At 44.6% G+C, this 19,080-nt stretch overlaps 1 protein-coding gene and 1 long non-coding RNA gene across 3 annotated transcripts in view; one reads left to right on the top strand and one right to left on the bottom strand.

The window, feature by feature from the left end:
* The window catches only part of LOC139544971 (3-hydroxy-3-methylglutaryl-coenzyme A reductase-like), a 15,347-nt gene extending 4,869 nt beyond the window's left edge, over positions 1–10,478 (bottom strand). Inside the window, exons 1-14 of the mRNA XM_071352228.1 lie at positions 10,228–10,478; positions 8,122–8,318; positions 7,133–7,244; positions 6,482–6,569; positions 5,980–6,064; positions 5,670–5,775; positions 5,428–5,534; positions 4,218–4,337; positions 3,918–4,081; positions 3,444–3,709; positions 2,721–2,902; positions 1,087–1,281; positions 725–883; positions 380–537 (exon numbers count right to left, since the gene is read on the bottom strand). Of these exons, the coding sequence (XP_071208329.1) occupies positions 380–537; positions 725–883; positions 1,087–1,281; positions 2,721–2,902; positions 3,444–3,709; positions 3,918–4,081; positions 4,218–4,337; positions 5,428–5,534; positions 5,670–5,775; positions 5,980–6,064; positions 6,482–6,569; positions 7,133–7,244; positions 8,122–8,286 (1,907 nt within the window). The 5' untranslated portion in view covers positions 8,287–8,318; positions 10,228–10,478. The remainder of the gene's footprint in view (positions 1–379; positions 538–724; positions 884–1,086; positions 1,282–2,720; positions 2,903–3,443; positions 3,710–3,917; positions 4,082–4,217; positions 4,338–5,427; positions 5,535–5,669; positions 5,776–5,979; positions 6,065–6,481; positions 6,570–7,132; positions 7,245–8,121; positions 8,319–10,227) is intronic.
* Positions 10,479–11,999: 1,521 nt separating this feature from the next.
* On the top strand, positions 12,000–17,637 carry LOC139545950 (uncharacterized). 2 transcript variants are annotated; one of them, XR_011669158.1, is made up of 5 exons: positions 12,000–12,200; positions 12,659–12,738; positions 12,847–12,923; positions 16,450–16,472; positions 16,628–17,637. It is a non-coding gene; the product is annotated as an uncharacterized lncRNA (long non-coding RNA). The 2 variants fall into 2 exon arrangements; XR_011669159.1 differs by having other exon boundaries at positions 12,099–12,220.
* Positions 17,638–19,080: the final 1,443 nt, after the last annotated feature.

Genomic DNA, 19,080 nt, shown 5'->3' with positions numbered 1-19,080 from the left:
TCTATATAACAGACCCCACCCACATTCTATATAACAGATTCCACCCACACTCTTTATAACAGACTCCACCCACATTCTATATATCAGACTCCACCCACATTCTATATATCAGACTCCACCCACATTCTATATATCAGACTCCACCCACATTCTATATAACAGATTCCACCCACATTCTATATAACAGACCCCACCCACATTCTATATAACAGACCCCACCCACATTCTATATAACAGACTCCACCCACATTCTATATAAGACTCCACCCACATTCTATATAACAGACTCCACCTATATTCTATTTCTATAACTGAGACACTCCTCCTCAATATCCCCTAAATCTAAAGTATTTTTATTCCAGACAGTTTGACCTCTGACCTGCTGGTGTGGTCGAAGGCGTCCTTGATGGCCTGGAATCCGTCGTCGCTCTCCAGCCAGCCCTTGACCTCTGCAGCCAGGCAGGCCGACGGGCACCTAATCACAGGACCCCGGGTCATCCCATCCGCCAGGATACGACTGCTGGCACCACCACCCAACTGGGGGAGAGGAGAGGGGGCAAAGGGGAAAGGTCAGGGTGGTCATAGACTGGATACAGCTACTTCACTGAAATATTCCTAGTAGTACTGTTTAATATATACTTCCATATGTAGTTACTGGTATACAGTACTTCTACCATTGTCTAGTGCAGTATGCTGTATTGCAGTATATAACACTGTAACTCACGGAGATAGCACGACAGCCCCGGTTGGTGCTAGCCACCAGGCAGCCTTCTGTGGTCGCCATGGGGACCTGGAACTGCTTCCCATCGAGGTGAAGAGGCCCGGCCACGCCTACTGGAATGGGCATGTATCCAATCACATTCTCACAGCAGGTCCCCATCACCTGGCAACCAAAACATCAACAAAGATTGTTTTTCAGTTTCCATCAACGTTACATTGTGTACTGTATGTGTGGTGGTTATGCAAATACAAACAAATAACTGAATTACTGTTTTGTGCATCAAGCATTGATGTTTTAATGCCCTTTGGGTGTACATACTGTATCAATCACACAACAACTTCAGACAAAAGCCTAGAAATCCTCACCTTCGAGTAGTCGTAGTCTAGGTATGGCAGAGAGGAGAGGGCGGAGGAGTTGGGGAGCTTGGAGGAGATCATGTGTCTACGGATGGATACCCCTCTCTCTGGTCTCTCCATCATGGCCTCCAGCTTGTAGGAAGGGATGTGTTTAGAGTTGACCAGAACCACCACCTCATCATCGCTCAGGAATCGGGCTCCCATCTGTGGAGGACACACAGAGACTTTGTCAACTCAAATACAAACACACACACACACTCTGTGTACAGCAGTATGCAATGAAACCCAATGAAATGCATGTATAAAGCACTTTTCAAACAGTCTCGAGTATTATACAATGCAATGGATCTTGGTGATAAGAAATGTATGTAATAACATTGAAATATCAGAATTATTCAGAAACCCTGGCCAAGTGGTCTTTCTGCGTGCAAACATTTAAAGTTACAGTACATGTAATCTCTCGTGGACAGATTCACATGAAAAGTGACATGAAAAGTGACATCTGGGTAACAAACATTACAGCACGTGTAGCTAAAGTCACCTGATCTACCTGTGACCCATCGTCTGACGGTCACCTGATCTACCTGTGACCCATCGTCTGACGGTCACCTGATCTACCTGTGACCCATCGTCTGACGGTCACCTGATCTACCTGTGACCCATCGTCTGACGGTCACCTGATCTACCTGTGACCCATCGTCTGACGGTCACCTGATCTACCTGTGACCCATCGTCTGACGGTCACCTGATCTACCTGTGACCCATCGTCTGACGGTCACCTGATCTACCTGTGACCCATCGTCTGACGGTCACCTGATCTACCTGTGACCTATCGTCTGACGGTCACCTGATCTACCTGTGACCTATCGTCTGATGGTCACCTGATCTACCTGTGACCCATCGTCTGACGGTCACCTGATCTACCTGTGACCCATCGTCTGACGGTCACCTGATCTACCTGTGACCCATCGTCTGACGGTCACCTGATCTACCTCCGATAGATGTGGTAAAGAGGTCCAAAACAATGGAAATGCCATGGAAACAAGTAGGATAAAGATACTGTGTGGGAAACATCCCAAATCTCCTCATTGCCCCCCACAACTTTAAAATAGGAGGACGGGCTCATTGTAATGGCTGGAAAGGAACTTGGCCTCTATGTTCTCTCCCCACCAGCCTCCACTGGGTCACAGGTAGATCAGGTGACCGTCCGACGATGGAGTCACTGAATGTACGTCCTCTATTACTGTCCTGCTCTAATAGGTTGAGCCTCAGTGAATGAGTAAAGTGAGTTAAGCTCATTAGGGATATAGTTAAACCCATCGACCGTAGCAAGGGGTTATTACTGCACAGACATACAATACACCCTACAGGTGGACACCATAGAAACTGTCGTTGGATTGACATTGTGAAACAGGGGATCAGTTCTGCATTACATTTCATTACATTACATTACATTACATTTCATTACATTACATTTTAGTCCATCTTATCCAGAGTGACTTATCATACGTAATACAGTCCATTCTGCACTGAAATTGACTGTAATTGACCATAGCCCTGGTTGTAAACGGTGTGTGTGTATGTGAGTGTGCGTGCGTGCGTGCATGTGGACCATAGCTATGTACGTGTACATCCCACCATACCTCAGGGTTTTTCAGGATGGTCAGGCACTCCTCCAATGGTCTGGGGTCTGAGGGTAGGCTGGGCTGGGAGGGTTCTGCTCTGGGGCACTCCGCCTTGCTCTCTCTCTCCTCCTCCATAGAGCCCAGACGGAAGGTGGGCTGGGGTTCGGTGGTCGGGGTAGGCAGCGGCCGGATCACCTCGGCTAGGGTGAGGAGGAGGAGGGAGGGGGGAGAGGGGAGGAGGGGGAAAAAGAGGGACGGAACGCGATAATTAAGTTAACCAACGGGTTCAGAGCAAAGCCCTAAAGGCTGAGAGAGTTTCACCTTGTTGAGATCTACTCTAGAGCTAGACAGCACCGTAAGGAATGTATTGATGCAGTAAAGAGGTCAATGGAACTCGACCAAAACAATGGAAATGCCATGGAAACGGCTGGGGGAAAGATCCTGAATCTCCTCATTGCACCCCAGCAGAATTAACCTACATTTAGGCTATTGTATATATGTGCATTTCACACTATGTTGAGGTAAAAATTGGAGTACAATGTTTGTATAGATGTCAACCTCAATACATGTTCATGTTATCGTCCCCAATTAACTGCATTAGTTAAAAACGACTGACTACCTCCATCTATTTCTGTATGCTAGCTACGCTACCAGCTTATACGACTGCATTTCTCATCAACGCATTTCTCGCAGTCCTTTCCAGACCACCATAACACCACGTCTTGTTCCTCCCTGCCGTACCTCTCTCCTCCTTGGTGGCCTCAGCCAGGGCGGGGGGTGTGGGGGTGGCGGTCCTGAGGGGGGACTTGGGGGGGCGGGGAGGGGCAACCTCCTTCCTGCAGCACTGGTCTGTGCTCCAGCGGGGGGCACGGTCGGGCCCCTGGGACAGGGGGCTCTTCAGAGACAGGGTGGACTCATGCTCTACTTGTTCAAAGAAGATGTACTTGACGGCCAGCAGCAGGGCCAGACCCAGACAGATCACCTGCTCTATATCCATGCTGGCCAACCTGGGGACACAACAGACGGAGGGAGAACAAGAATAAAACAACAGATTAAATAACAGAAGAGAATATTGGATTGTACTTTAATAAATGTCACATACATTTACATTTCACTGTTGAAACTGATTGATCAAGTCACAGTCCAGGGGTGGAATCAATTCCATTTAAATTTCGTCATTTCCAGAAGTGAATAAAAATTCCAGGTAGAACTCACCTTGACATGTAGAACTGCCAGAGGGGTCTCTCGGGGTCGATCCTCTTGGGTAAATGGTTGTCCAGGGACATGGAGTCCACCTGGGAGACGTCCAGGTTGGAGTTGAGGGAGAGAGGGTCGGCGATCCAACGGCTGTGGGCGTGCACCATTACCAGGCCCAGAGACTGGAGAGCAAACAGCAACGTTAACACACACACACACACCACACCACACCACACACACACCACACACACACACACCACACCACACCACACACACACACCGCACCACACCACACACCACACACCGGTGTAGTCTTACCATGATCATCTTGACTCTCTGGGTAACAGGGTTGGGCTTGTTATCCTCCTCTTCCTCCATCACGCGGGAGAAGTGGCTCAGCTGCCAGATGGGGTGACCCTCCTGACTCTCCCTGGACAGCTGAATAGAGAACACACACACACAGGTCAGTATCCACACACACACACACACACACACACACAACCTGTCATAGGCACTGAGTCTGTCTCATAATGATGCTTAAAGGCATTTAGTGTTTGTCTCAGTGTTGCTTAAAGGCATTTAGTGTTTGTCTCATTTAAAGGCATTTAGTGTCTGTCTCATCATGTTGCTTAAAGGCATTTAGTCTAGATTTCTACTCATTCTATGGCTCTCCTTTCCTTCCACATCTACCTCTCATTTTACACCCATTTCATTTGACATGTGTGTGTGTGTGTGTGTGTGTGTGTGTGTGTGTGTGTGTGTGTGTGTGTGTGTGTGTGTGTGTGTGTGTGTGTGTGTGTGTGTGTGTGTGTGTGTGTGCGCGTGTGTATGGATGTGCGTGTCTGTGGGTGTGTGTGTGTCTGTGTGAGTCTGTGTGTCTGTGTGTGTGTGTGTGTCTGTGTGTGTGTGTGTGTGTGTGTGTGTGTGTGTGTGTGTGTGTGTGTGTGTGTGTGTGTGTGTGTGTGGCTGTGTGTGTGTGGCTGTGTGTGTGTGTGGCTGTGTGTCTGTGTGTGTGTCTGTGTGTGTGTGTGTGTGTCTGTGTGTGTGTGTGTGTGTCTGTGTGTGTGTGTGTATTTGTGGCTGTGTGTGTGTGTGTGTGTCTGTGTGTGTGTGTGTCTGTGTGGCTGTCTGTGTGTGTATGTGTGTGTGTATGTGTGTCTGTGTGTGTGTGTATTTGTGGATGTGTGTGAGTCTGTGTGGCTGTGTGTGTGTGGCTGTGTGTGTGTGTGTGTGTGTGTGTGTGTGTGTGTGTATTTGTGGATGTGTGTGTGTGTATTTGTGGATGTGTGTGAGTCTGTGTGGCTGTGTGTGTGTGTGGCTGTGTGTGTGTGTGTGTGTGTGTGTGTGTGTGTGTGTGTGTGTGTGTATTTGTGGATGTGTGTGTGTGTGTGTGTGAGTCTGTGTGGCTGTGTGTGTGTGTGTGTGTGTGTTTGTGGATGTGTGTGTGTGTGTGTGTGTGTGTGTGTGTGTGTGTGTGTGTGTGTGTGTGTGTGTGTGTGTGTGTGTGTGTGTGTGTGTTAACCCTTACCTCTAGGACCAGGGAGACGCAGGCAGGGAAGAACGTCATGAAGACAAAGTAGTTGGCCAGGACAGACATGCAGCCAAAACAACACATGATCTCCAACTGTCGTACACCTGGAAGATCAATCAGTCCATCAATTAAACCTGGAATACTGCATCCAAAATGATATTATATTCCCTGTACAGCCAACTCTGGTCAAATTTACTACACTATATAAGGACTCTGGTGCTCCATGCTCCCTTCCATACCTGACATGGTGCCCACCCCGATCACCAGGCATTCCACCAGGGCATCAAGAGTGAACGTGGGCCCCAGGACTGCCATGCCACGGGCGATGTTGTCGCGCACCTCGTCCTGTTACACGGGTAATCAATTCATTAATACATTTATCAAAACGGATTTATGAAATCCTTTTAAGCCTTTTCAACACGGGTCACTACTACAGAGTGTCGCTATCACAAAAAAAAATTGTTACAAAAGCATATAACAGCTGTATAATAACAAAATAACGTATTGTATATTACTACTGTTTCCACGGGAGTATGAAGTGACACGTACCTGTGAGTTAGAGCTGAGCGCGTACTTGGCGAGAGCGCATGCTTTGGAGAGGTCGATCAGAAGCAGGAAGAAAGGTAAGGCCTCACTGGAGAACAACATGGACGACTGTGTGTGAGACTCAAACATTTTCTGAAGAGCTACAGTAGTACTGAACGGAGCACAACAGTAGATGTCAACAGGAAACCCTCTCTCTGTCTACTCCTCTATAGTAATTAGACAAATGGTTAAATAACCTCCATTACAAATCTTGGTGATATTACAGTAGGCCAACTAATCCAACACCAAAGAGGAAAATAGAGGCTCAGAGTGTATTAACATGTCTTATAACATAAACCATTTATCAGATGTTTTTATCTATCATACATTCACTGAAAAACAGTATATAGCCTACTGTAACCGTGTCTAAACCGGGAGCAATGTGTGGATGCTTGGGAACAGTCAACATACGACATCAATAGTGACAGAAACATTGTTTATTGTACTGTTCTCTGGGTTTACTTACTTGAGGCCAGTGAGCTCTTTATCCAGGAAGTGAATCACGACAGTACTGAATACGAAGCTGGAGAATATGGTGAATAGTCCAGCGATACCTAAAAACAAAGTTGATATTGTAAGAAATGCAACTGGTTAGATTCAAACGTACAGTATATATTTAAGTAATGTCTGGGGGGGGGTGTTATACTCTGCAACGCGGAGTGACTGGACACAGGCCTTAGCCGTGATATATTGGCCACATACCACAAACCTTATTGCTATTATAAACAGTAATTAGAACAGTAAACAAGTTGTTTTGTGTCATACCTGTGGTATATTGTCTCATATAACACGGCTTTCAGCCAGTCAGCATCTAGGGCTTGAACGACCCGTTTATAATACAGTATATTTAACTGAATATTGCTTGCCCTGAATGACAATGCTTGCCTAGAATATATTTTGATATTGTAATATATTTCACTTTAGATGAACACGCTACATTTACATGACTTTAAAGTGTAAGTGTAAAGTTTACACTTACACTTTACAGAATATTTACAGTATAAACAAATGCTGACCTAGAATATATTTTATGTCACTTGCAAGATTCATTTGACCGTGTATTTTACAGTATATTTTACAGTATATTTACAGGATTTTTTTTACAGTAAATGCTCACCAAGAATATATTTGGAACCTAGTTGCCGTAGATTCTGGAACTGGAAGTAGATGTACACGATGGCTATGCACCGTGTGATGGTCAGAATGATGATGTCACTGCTTAGAACCAGCTGAAAGCGAGGCAGAGACAACATAATCAATGAGATAAGTCAATCATAAAAGTCATTTTTTTTTTAAATCACTAAAGGAAACGCTGATGATTAACTCAAGGAACTAAAAGTACTATGAACAGAAAGTAGGCCTAACTACTGTATGTTGTAAAATAGACAAGTTGATGGACGTGTAAAACATGTGACCTATGAAAAATGCACTTTAAATCAAATGTATTTGACTCAAGTTAAAATGGCATTCTCATGTACTGTGAACAAGTTACCTTTTGTTAGTTATCCTACTTGTACTCAATGAAGAGTAGTGTGTACGTACCCTCCAAACCATATATGGTAACCAGGTGAAAGTGTACACTACAGTATAGGCCCCTGGGCTCGGTTGCTAGGAGCCCTTGTAGCCTCGATAGTTCTTACAAGTTATAGTCTTACAAAGGCCTTCACTCCTCCTCCCACCCCCCTCACCCCTTTACCCCTCTATGCCTCAACCCTTTCCTTCTCCCCCTTATTAAATCCATCCTTCCTAGCCCTGTACCGCCCTTCTTACATAAGTCTATGGCTCTATGAGGCGGCAGGTAGCCTATCGGTTAAGAGCGATTCAGACAGTAACTGAAAGGTTGCTGGTTAGAATGTTCGAGCTGGCAAGGTGGAAAAATCTGCCTCTCTGCCCTTGAGCAAGGCAGTTAACCCCAAACAACAACTGCTCCCCGGGTGCCGATGACGTCGATTAAGGCAGCCCCCCCCCCCCCCCCCACTCTGATTCAGAGGGGTTGGGTTAAATGCGGAAGACACATTTCAGTTGAATACACTTGGTTTTTGAAACTGACTAGGTATCCCCTCCAGCACCCCCGCACAGTATTATCCATCCATCCAGATTCCGTACCTCCTCCATTTTGGGGCAGTCGTAGTTCCAGCCACAGATCTGGTCGTTGCCGGTGAACATGTTCATGGACATCATGCAGATGGTCAGGGTGACAGTGCCTACGATCACCTCCCAGGGGTGGGAGGCCACCAGCATGCCGTGCATACGGAACAGACCAGTCAGCATGGTGGGGCTGGGGTTGGGGGACGGTGAATGTGCTTTAGAAAAAGACAAAAAGAAAGACTGATACTCCCACTCCAACTCTGACAGAGGCAACAGAGAGTGGCATCCTAGAAGAGAAGAGCAGTATTTTGTTTTGTGGCAACCTATGTACGAGATCAAATACTATCAATACTAAAGCTTAGTGTCGAAATGTTTAAAGTCACTGAGAGGATAGAAACACCAACAGCAATGTTGACAAATGACCAGAAACATAGCTAGTATTTGTATTTTATTTTGGACCGCAGTGTCCCTTCAACTTTATAGGGTCGTCATCTATTAGTTGAACTGATGTGCTCTTTCATCTTTGTACTGTGGTGACGATGACAAAGCCAACAGAGGAGGAAGACTTCCTGGAAGGTAGAGAGTAGAGTAACCCATACAGAAACACTGACTCAAACCAGGGTGGAGACCAGACCGAGCGCATTTGTCAAAAATCACAGAACGGTGCTACTTTCCAAGTTCCCAATTCGCCTACTCAGGAACAAGAAATGAAGTCTGAGATAGTTTCAGAGTCAGACACGTGGTTACACTACATATGTGAGTCAAATACAGGAGCCTATTTTAGCTAATTATTATTAGCCTTTATTGGTCATACAACAATAGGCTGTATCTGATGCAGTATCTCAATCACACACACTGACTGGACGGGAAAAACATCAGCTGCGTTTCAGCCACTCTATTTACTATACCAAATATTCTCATATATACACCGAAACCTTTCTTTACAATTTGTGTAGTGTACTATACACTTACACTGCCTATATACCTATATGGTACTGACTGTATGGTGTCATGATGCATAGGAGAGGACAGGGATTAAGCTATCTACGCTTTCTGATGATGCAAGAGGAATTTAGGAAATACTTGTCCATCTTTAAGTTCAGTTTTTTTTTTAAATAGGCAATTCTCTGGAAGCTATGACTGAACAATATGTTGAAGTCCAAAGCAGAAACATGACAAATTAAACCTTTACGATTTCAAGAAGATGTAAAAAAAAAAACATAAAAAAAAAAACAGTATCACAACCTTGATCCACAAGTTTATAAAACACAGCATTAACCAAAATAAACTGATTTTTATAATGTATAATAAGGTTTACAGCAAGTTTCACCAGAGCGACTTATGACGTTGACTGAACGAGTCAGCGGCAGACACACCTTAGATACCGGCTGGCAGCATCAACCAATAAGAAAGGGACGCTAATGGCCTCATCATAGGCATCATCATGGATGCAATTCAAACATCATCCGACCATGACAGAGCGAGAACAGTCGCTGTCTATCATCGCTAACTAAAAATGTAAGAAACACCAGCCACAGCAAATACAGTAGGCTATACGAAGACGGCTCTATCTACTGTAGCTATACTATAGTATAGTCTGGGCTACAATGAGACGGCTCTATCTGCTGTAGCTATACTATAGTATAGTCTGGGCTACAAGGAGACGGCTCTATCTGCTGTACCTATACTATAGTATAGTCTGGGCTACAAGGAGACGGCTCTATCTATCCTACAAAAAACGGTATCGTATTCGGTACTAGAGCGAGCGTTCTAAAGGGGTGTGCTACAAATGCAAGATAACGAATGTTGTAGTCTGTGCATGCATTTTCTGACCAACAAACCATGTATTGCAAAACATATCGTAGGCTTAGTGATAGCGGCGTCTGATACCGGTAATACCGGTGTTAGGTTTTTAACATATTAATTACATAATGTCTCTACTGCTAATAGAGAGGAAGATGGCAGCCATATCTATGTCACTGACTGCCTGTGTGTGCAATCCCAGAATTTGCAAAACAACCCTTAGAAATAGGTGCGGAAAAAAACGATCCAGCGGAAATATTGGGCACAAGTCCACACAGGTGTAAATATCTAGCATGTTCAATAGGATCGGATACTGCTTACCTGTGTCAGAAAGTCTCAAAGACAGCTAAATGGATACAGTTAAAAGCCGATGTCAACCCTCGCTTAAAACCGATCGTCCTTGCTTTAAATCCCGGTTTCTGTCTGAAGATGAATTTGAGCCCGAGTACAGATTAGCCTATACAGTGTGCATATTTTTATTGATACAATAAATAATTTACATGCACACAAGCTCCCAAATGGTCGTGCTCGCTTGAGAGACAGCTTTCGGGCTGAGACAATGGAGAGCGGGCTTCCTACTGTATGAGCGTGGAGAGATGGCATGGGAATGCGTCATCCGGTTCATTAGCCAATCGCATCGGAGATTTTCTACATGAGCGCTTTGGGCACGCCTCGTTTCCAAGGCGACGGTCCTTAGGGGCGTGTCCAGAGGGGGGACGCGTGATCTCACCACTGGCGCTCGGGCCAATTTCTGCGAGGACTAGGAAACAGGCAGTGGCTACAGGCGGTGCGATTCAGCATCATTGGACGTTCCCTTTCAATTGGTGTGGCATTTTGATTTCAAACGTGATGCAAAGAAAGAGCACACGTTTTTCGTTTAAAGTTAATCATTAAAAGTAGTCGATTTTTTTATTACTTTGAAGAATTGTTTTATTTGAAAATGTCAAGGTCAAAACTGTGTAAAAATTCCGATCTAAAATATATAATATATATGTTTTATTGTCATATAAATCGGATAGGTGCAGTGAAATGTGTTGTTTTACATGGTCAGCCATAGTAGTAAGGTGCCCCTGGAGCAAATTAGGGATAAGTGCCTTGCTCAAGGACACATCGACAGACTTTTATCTAAGTCGCTTCACAATGTCTATGGGTGGATTATTGAATGACCCTGGCATATAGGCCATAATGATTAAGGATTCCAAACCTCTCAGACTTAAATGTTTAGCCCTACAATAGATGATGTATTAGTAATGAATGGTTAAAAAGCCTATAGCCTATGTATTTCAGTGCTATCTTCGCGGAATTTAAACATTTCCGACCCGATCATGGACCTAGTCGGATACATCATTTGTTAATTTATTTCTGCAAATATAAACCTATATTTTTTTCGTTCATTTGCATTAGGTAAATTATGTCCGATTCATTGGCTACTATACCTGCATTGTAACATTTTATTTAAACAACATAAATATTTTCCAGTGTTTTGCCTTATTTTATTAATTTCAGTTGAGTTTTCATACGAGTTTATCAATAAATTGGTGGTATTGTCACTCATACTCTGTTGCTAAGGAGTTATGTATTAGATTAGAACATTTCATAATAAAGCAGCTGTCAAAAAACTTGGTCCAGGAGAGCAGGTGACAGACATTATATAATATGGGCTGATGGTTTATTACACACACGCACCTCTGGTTCAACTGATATTTATTTAACTCTTCCTAGCCTGAGGTAGGAAGGTGTAGGCTGCTATGCTGGCCTGGAACAAAGACTTTCACCTCTCTTAATAAACCGGAATGGTTTTGGTAAACACTGCTTTTAAGATAAAATATTTTTGGTGAACACTAGTTTGGAGTGGAGGCTGAGTGAGTGCCACTGCCAAGTCAGGCTCAATCTCAGAGTTTTTAAAATGTAGGCCTAATATTATATTTGGCGCAATCTTTTCCCTGCCATGGGAATACAAGGGATACTGTTGTAGCCTACTCAGTCTGCTACGCCCTCTTGTGGCAGAAAAAAAAGTCTTTCCACTTTTCTTCAACTTGGCAAGGAACGCCCACCAGGAACGCCCTAAAGACAGTCTGCAGTCACACATTTTCTCTTTCGCGCGCTAATCTCATCAATTACTAATGCAAACTAGTAACGTCGACGTGGGTGGCTAGCTAGATGTAAATATTGACAATTTGGAAATTTACCACACATGTTATGGAGACAAGTTGTTTCTCTGATATCGACAATGAGTCGGCGTCAATTGTAGATGATTCTGAAGGAGAAGAAGAAAAAAATCTTTACCTGGACAGGTTTGGACACTTTTAGCTAGGTAGCTAAATTAGCTACCGACACTTTTAGCTAGCTAACGTTGTTAGTTGGATAACTTCTAGCAAACCCCAGTTCTCGCTACTTACCACAGCCACAAAGTCAAAATTGGCAACATAAAAATAAATGAACATAAAATAGTTTTTTTTTGTTGCATGTTAGCAGTATGGTTAGGGTTAGGTTTGAAGTAACATTTTAAGGAAATAAATAGACGCGATTTATCCATAAATATTCTTTTGTGGCTGTGTTAACTAGTGACGACCCAGTTCTCCAGCCAAATTCACATTTTTCGTGGATGAAATAGCTGGCTAAAGTATTTTTATGAAATGTTTTCTCTTGTGCCAAAGTGAAAAGCTGTTACTACGTTACTATGGCTGGTGAGCAGCTAGCCACTATTTAGCTAGCTAACATTAATTACTTTATTCCTGTTGTTTTTTTACAGATTGATGCTTGCAGATTTTCTAGACTCGCCATACTCACATAATTTCTCCACACCACACACCATCAATGGCTGTATAGACGGTAGGTTGGCCCTTCCATCAAGGCCTCAGACTGCCATATCTTTGACATAGCTCACCGTTTCTGTTGTAATATAATCGTTTCTGATGTGATACCATGTCTGTCCGCTAGGGTTTTCTCCTCAGATAGCGATGTTGACTTGTAGACGTTTGGATGGCTTGGACCAAGTGCGTCTCACACCTGAAAAGGTAGCGTGTGCATCAGTAGCTCTCAAAACCCCTTTTTACTCCTTAGGTTGGGTTTTCAGAGGAGACCACTGTTGGCTCCATGTGAACTACAATATGCCCCTCTTTCATATCAGCGATAAATAATCTTTAAAATAAAAAATATACACTTACTGTAGCAATTTTTTACAGTACCACAAGCTGTGTGTTTTTCCTCCAGTTGACGAACTAGACTTCCTCCCCAGTTAGCTTATTACACAGGTACGGAGTACACTAGATAGCTAATTAGCACAGATGTCTGTCTGCCGTAAAGAATCGATATAACATGGAGAGAACCCTAACCCTGTATAAAAATGTGTAGTAATTTGAACCTTTTGTTTAAATTTTTATTTTATTTTTTATCGCTGATATTAAAAGATACATTCATTATGTTTCCCCCCCCAAAAAACGTATCGCAAGTGATGCGTTTTAACGTTCAGAACGAGCGTCTGGGTTCTTAACAAAACTCCTCTGACCAGAAGATACCATTCGTCAATAGGCACTAAAGCAGTTAGTGTCTGTAACCACGTTTCCAGCCACAGTTTTTATGTGAGTAAAGTCATACCTTAGTTAAAAAATAAACTTCACAGATATGATGGAAACAGGAAGTAAAAAATTTTTTTTTTATAAATGGCAACAGATAATTTGTTAGTTTGACATTGGAACTTTTTGCGTCAACAAATTTTTTTAAATGGGAATTGGAAGTAAAAACGCCTTTATGCGCAAATATTGATATAAGAACTATTATATCGAAGTAAACTTTGAGGGGATGAACGCTGCCCACTCCCCCGGCCGGTCCTGGCAATAAGACCGCAGAAACCTACCCACATCCTGGTTTACTCTCTCCACCTGCCCGTTACTTTCAGGTTGAAAGCCCGAGTTAAGGCTGACCGAGACCCCCAGACGTTCCATGAACGCCCTCCAGACCCTTCACGTGAACTGGGGACCTCGATCAGACACTATATCCTCAGGCACCCCGTAGCGCCGGAAGACGTTTGTAAACAGGGCCTCCGCAGTCTGTAGGGCCGTAGGGAGATCGGGCAAAGGAAGGACACTGCAGGACTTGGAGAACTGATCCACAACGACCAGGATCGTGGTGTTACCCTGTGAGGGAGGAAGATCCGTGAGGAAATCCACCGACAGGTGCGACCACGGCCGTTGTGGAACGGGTAAGGGCTGTAACTTCCCTCTGGGCAAGTGCCAAGGGGCCTTGCACTGGGCGCACACCGAACAGGAGGAAACATAAACCCTCACGTCCTTGGCCAAGGTGGACCACCAGTACTTCCCACTAAGAAAACGCACCGTCTGACCGATGCCAGGATGACCAGAGGAGGGTGATGTGTGGGCCCAATAGATCAAACGGTCGCGGACAGCAGACGGAACGTACAGACGCCCAGCTGGACACTGGGGAGGAGTGGGCTCTGTACGTAACGCCCGCTCGATGTCCGTGTCCAGCTCCCACACCACCGGTACCACCAGGCAAGAGGCTGCAAGTATGGGAGTGTGATCCATGGACCGCTCCTCTGTGTCATACATCCGGGACAGTGCGTCTGCCTTAGTGTTCTGGGAGCCTGGTCTGTAGGACAGGGTGAAAAAACAAAATGAGTAAAGAACATGGCCCACCTTGCCTGGCGAGGTTTGAGTCTCCTCGCCGCTCTGATGTACTCCAGATTGCGGTGGTCAGTCCAGATGAGAAAAGGGTGTTTAGCCCCCTCAAGCCAATGTCTCCACGCCTTCAAAGCCTTGACAACAGCCAACAGCTCCCGGTCCCCCACATCATAGTTTCGCTCTGCCGGGCTGAGTTTCTTCGAAAAGAAAACACAGGGGCGGAGCTTTGGTGGCGTACCCGAGCGCTGAGAGAGCACGGCTCCTATCCCAGCCTCGGACACGTCCACCTCCACTATGAACGCCAAAGAGGGATCCGGATGAGCCAGCACGGGAGTCGAGGTAAACAGAGCCTTCAAGTGACCAAAAGTTGCACCGGTCCCCCCTTCAGCAGTGAGGTAATAGGAGCTGCTACCTGACCAAAGCCCCAGATAAACCTCCGGTAGTACTTGGCAAACCCTAGAAACCGCTGCACTTCCTTTACCGTGGTGGGAGTCGGCCAATTACGCACGGCTGAAATGCGGTCACTCTCCATCTCCACCCCTGAAGCGGAAATGCGGTACCCTAGGAAGGAGACGGACTGTTGGAAGAACAGATATTTCTCAGCCTTGACGTATAGGTCATGCTCCAACAGTCGACCAAGCACCCTGCGCACCAGGGACACATGCTCGGCGCGTGTAGCGGAGTATATCAGAATGTCGTCGATATACACCACTACACCCTGCCCGTGCAGGTCCCGGAAAATCTCATCTACAAATGCCTGGAAGACTGATGGAGCATTCATCAACCCGTACGGCATGACGAGGTACTCATAGTGCCCAGAGGTGGTACTAAATGCCGTCTTCCACTCGTCCCCCTCCCGGATACGCACCAGGTTGTAAGCGCTCCTGAGATCCAATTTTGTGAAGAAGCATTGACTCTATCGCACTGGCTATGAGAGGCAGCGGGTAGCTGTACCTCACGGTGATTTGGTTGATACCTCGATAGTCAATGCACGGGCGCAGACCTCCATCCTTCTTCTTCACAAAAAAGAAACTCGAAGAGGCAGGTGAAGTGGAGGGCCGAATGTACCCCTGCCCCAGGGATTCGGAGACATGTGTTTCCATAGCCGCTGTCTCCTCCTGTGACGGGATACACGTGACTCCTGGGAAGTGCTGCGTCTACCAGGAGATTTATCGCACAATCCCCCCCATCGATGGGGTGGTAATTGAGTCGCCTTCTTCTTACAGAAGGCGAGAGCCAAATTGTCATATTCAGAGGGGATGCGCACGGTGGAGACCTGGTTTCGACTTTCCACCGTAGTAGCACCGACGGAAACCCCTAAACACCTCCCTGAGCACTTTCGTGACCACCCCTTGAGAGCCCTCTGTTGCCATGAAATAGTGGGGTCATGACAGGCCAACCAGGGTACGCCCAGCACCACGGGAAACGCAGGAGAATCAATAAGGAAAAAACAAATTCTCTCCTTGTGACCCTCCTGCGTAACCATGCCCAGTGGAGCGGCGGCCTCCCTAATCAGCCCTGATCCTAATGGTCGACTATCTAGGGCGTGCACAGGGAAAGGCATATCCACAGGAACAATGGGGATCCCTAAACTAAGGGCAAATGCTCTGTCAATAAAATTCCCAGCTGCGTCTGAATGCTGTGAATGCGGGGAAAACTCAGGAAAATTTATAAACAAAAACATGTGAGCAACAGGTGATGGAAATATCTCTGGTGGGAAAATTTGCATATTGCATATTAATTTATGTGGATTCTAGAATATTCGCATAAGTCTGTCACCAATTGGATGGGAACCTAGGAAGAGATTGGGCTAGTGCAGCAATAGTGGTTGTCACAAAATAAAGTCCTAGCCTATTTGTTTTTTTTTATCCGAATGTGTTTTGAAAATGTTTTCCTTCTGCAGATCCAATCCCCATATTTGTCAAGGTGTGTATAATCCATTTAGCTATATCATATTAAGTTTTAGTTATCGGTGTGTGTTTATGGTTAACTGTGTAACGTTAGACTTATTTAATGAGGAAATACCATTCTACTTACTTCCCTGTTGATTACTTACTAATTTCCTCCCTTTTCAACGCTAGGAGTTCTGGGATTCCAGATGACGAGAAGGGAATGGACAGTATTATCGCTCAAGGACATGATGGAGGTGTGTGTGTGTGTGTGTGAGTGAGAGAGTGAGTGTGAGTGTTCAAGGCTGCAGTGCTAGCTGGCATTTGCACAGATTACACTCTGAATGTGTGCCTGCCCTATCTAGTCCTACTGAAGATTTCATTTATGGGAGTTTATCGCCAGTTGTAGAATGAAGCAACTGCTTTTGGATTCACTTACAGTATCAATCAATCAAATGTATTTATAAAGCCCTTCTTACATCAGCTGATGTCACAAAGTTTGGATACACTCAAGGGTTTTTCTTTATTTTTACTATTTTCTACATTGTAGAATAATAGTGAAGACATCAAAACTATGAAATAACACATATGGAATCATGTAGTAACCAGAAAAGTGTTAAACAAATCAAAATATATGTTATATTTGAGATTCTTCAAAGTAGCCACCTTTTGCCTTGATGAGAGCTTTGCACACTCTGAAGAACCCTGGAATGAGTAGGTGTGTCCAAAACGTTTGACTGGTACTGTAACCCAATGGGGGCGTCCCAAATTGTACCTTATTCCCTATGTAGTACACTCACTTTAACAAAGGGCCCATAGTGCTCAGTGTGCACTAAATAGGAATCCTTTTGGGATGCAAGCCAATGCAGCGTGTCATGTAGAAGCTCCTGTACACATGCAAGCCAAGGAACAATATAGCTTGTATAACTATTGTCACTCCTAATGTCTCTAGGATATTGTCTTGCTCAGTATTTATTTGGGATTATCTTTCAATGATAGCATAACGGGTAAATAATATAATTTGTCTTTTACCATCATTGCTCGTCTGACACTTTCCAGAGACTCAATCAAAATGGTGTATTTGCTTCCACCTGGTGGTGCTATTTGGTAAATCAGTATGTGCAAACTACACTGAACAAAAATATAAACACTACAAAGTGTTGGTACTATGCTTCATAAGATTAAATAAAAGATTCCTGAAATGTTCTATACGTACAAAAATGTTATTTTTCTCAAATTTTGTTCACACATTTTTTTTTACATCCCTCGTGAGCATTTATCATTTGCCAAAATAATCCATCCACCTGACAGATGTGGCATATCAAGACGCTGATTAAACAGCATGATCATTACACAGGTGCACCTTGTGCTCGGGACAATAAAAGGCCATTCCAAAATGTGCGGTTTTGTCACGGAACACAATGCCACAGATGTCTCAAGTTGTGAGGGAATGTGCAATTGGCATGCTGACTGCAGGAATGTCCACTAGAGCTGTTGCCAGAGAATTGAATGTTAATTTCTCTACTGTAAGTGGCCTCCAACGTTGTTTTAGAGAATTTGGCTGTGCGTCCAACCGGCCTCACAACCGCAGACCACGTGTATGCCATCGTGTGGGAGAGCGGTTTGCTGATGTCAACGTTGTGAACACTGCCCCATAGTGGCGGTGGGGTTATGGTATGGGCAGGCATAAGCTACGGACAACGAACACAATTGCATTTTATATAAGGCAATTTGAATGCAGAGAGATACCGTGACGAGATCCTGAGGCCTATTGTCGTGCCATTCATCCGCCGCCAACACCTCATGTGTCAGCATGATAATGCACGGCCCCATGTCGCAAGGATCTGGCTTGCATACTCACTAGACATGTCAACCATTGTGCATGTTTGGAATGCTCTAGATCAACCGGTACGACAGCGTGTTCCAGTTTTCGACAATATCCAGCAACTTCACACAACTATTATAGAGGAGTGGGACAATATTCTACAGGCCACAATCAACAGCCTGATCAACTCTATGCGAAGGAGATGTGTCACGCTGCATGAGGCAAATGGTGGTCACACTAGATACTAACTGGTTTTCTGATCCACGCCCCTTACCTTTTTTAAGGTATCTGTCCAACAGATGCATATCTGTATTCCCAGTCATGTGAAATCCATAGGACCTAATTAATTTATTTCAATTGACTGATTTTCTAATTTGAACTGTAACTTGTTGGGTTTTGCGTTTTTATATTTTTGTTCAGTATATAATGACAGAAAAATTATCAAAGTCTACTATCATTTATTTCTGCCAGTATGCTATTTCTCCTCTGTATGATACATCACAGATTAATACTATAAGGCTAACAACACCTATTTACCTGCATATGTTGTTTTTTCATTGATGCTTTACAGAAGACAGTGAGGGGATGATAGAAGAGGATCCCTCTGAGGGGTCAGTGTCAGAGAGTCCCTCACAGCACGTTGGGAGTGGTACCTCTACCAGACGTTCGAAGAGAGCAGCGACGGTAGCTAAAACACAGGTAGATAACAGTAGTTAAGACCCCTTCACACAGGGAGGGTACACAGCGGACCCTTGGACATAATCCCAAAAATGTTCCCCGGGGTGGCGGGGGTTGTGACTTCTCACAGAAGGAGATAGGT

This window comes from Salvelinus alpinus, chromosome 19, assembly GCF_045679555.1.
Source record: "Salvelinus alpinus chromosome 19, SLU_Salpinus.1, whole genome shotgun sequence".
Taxonomy (NCBI): Eukaryota; Metazoa; Chordata; class Actinopteri; order Salmoniformes; family Salmonidae; genus Salvelinus; species Salvelinus alpinus.
This window is presented reverse-complemented; position numbering and strand designations above follow the sequence as displayed.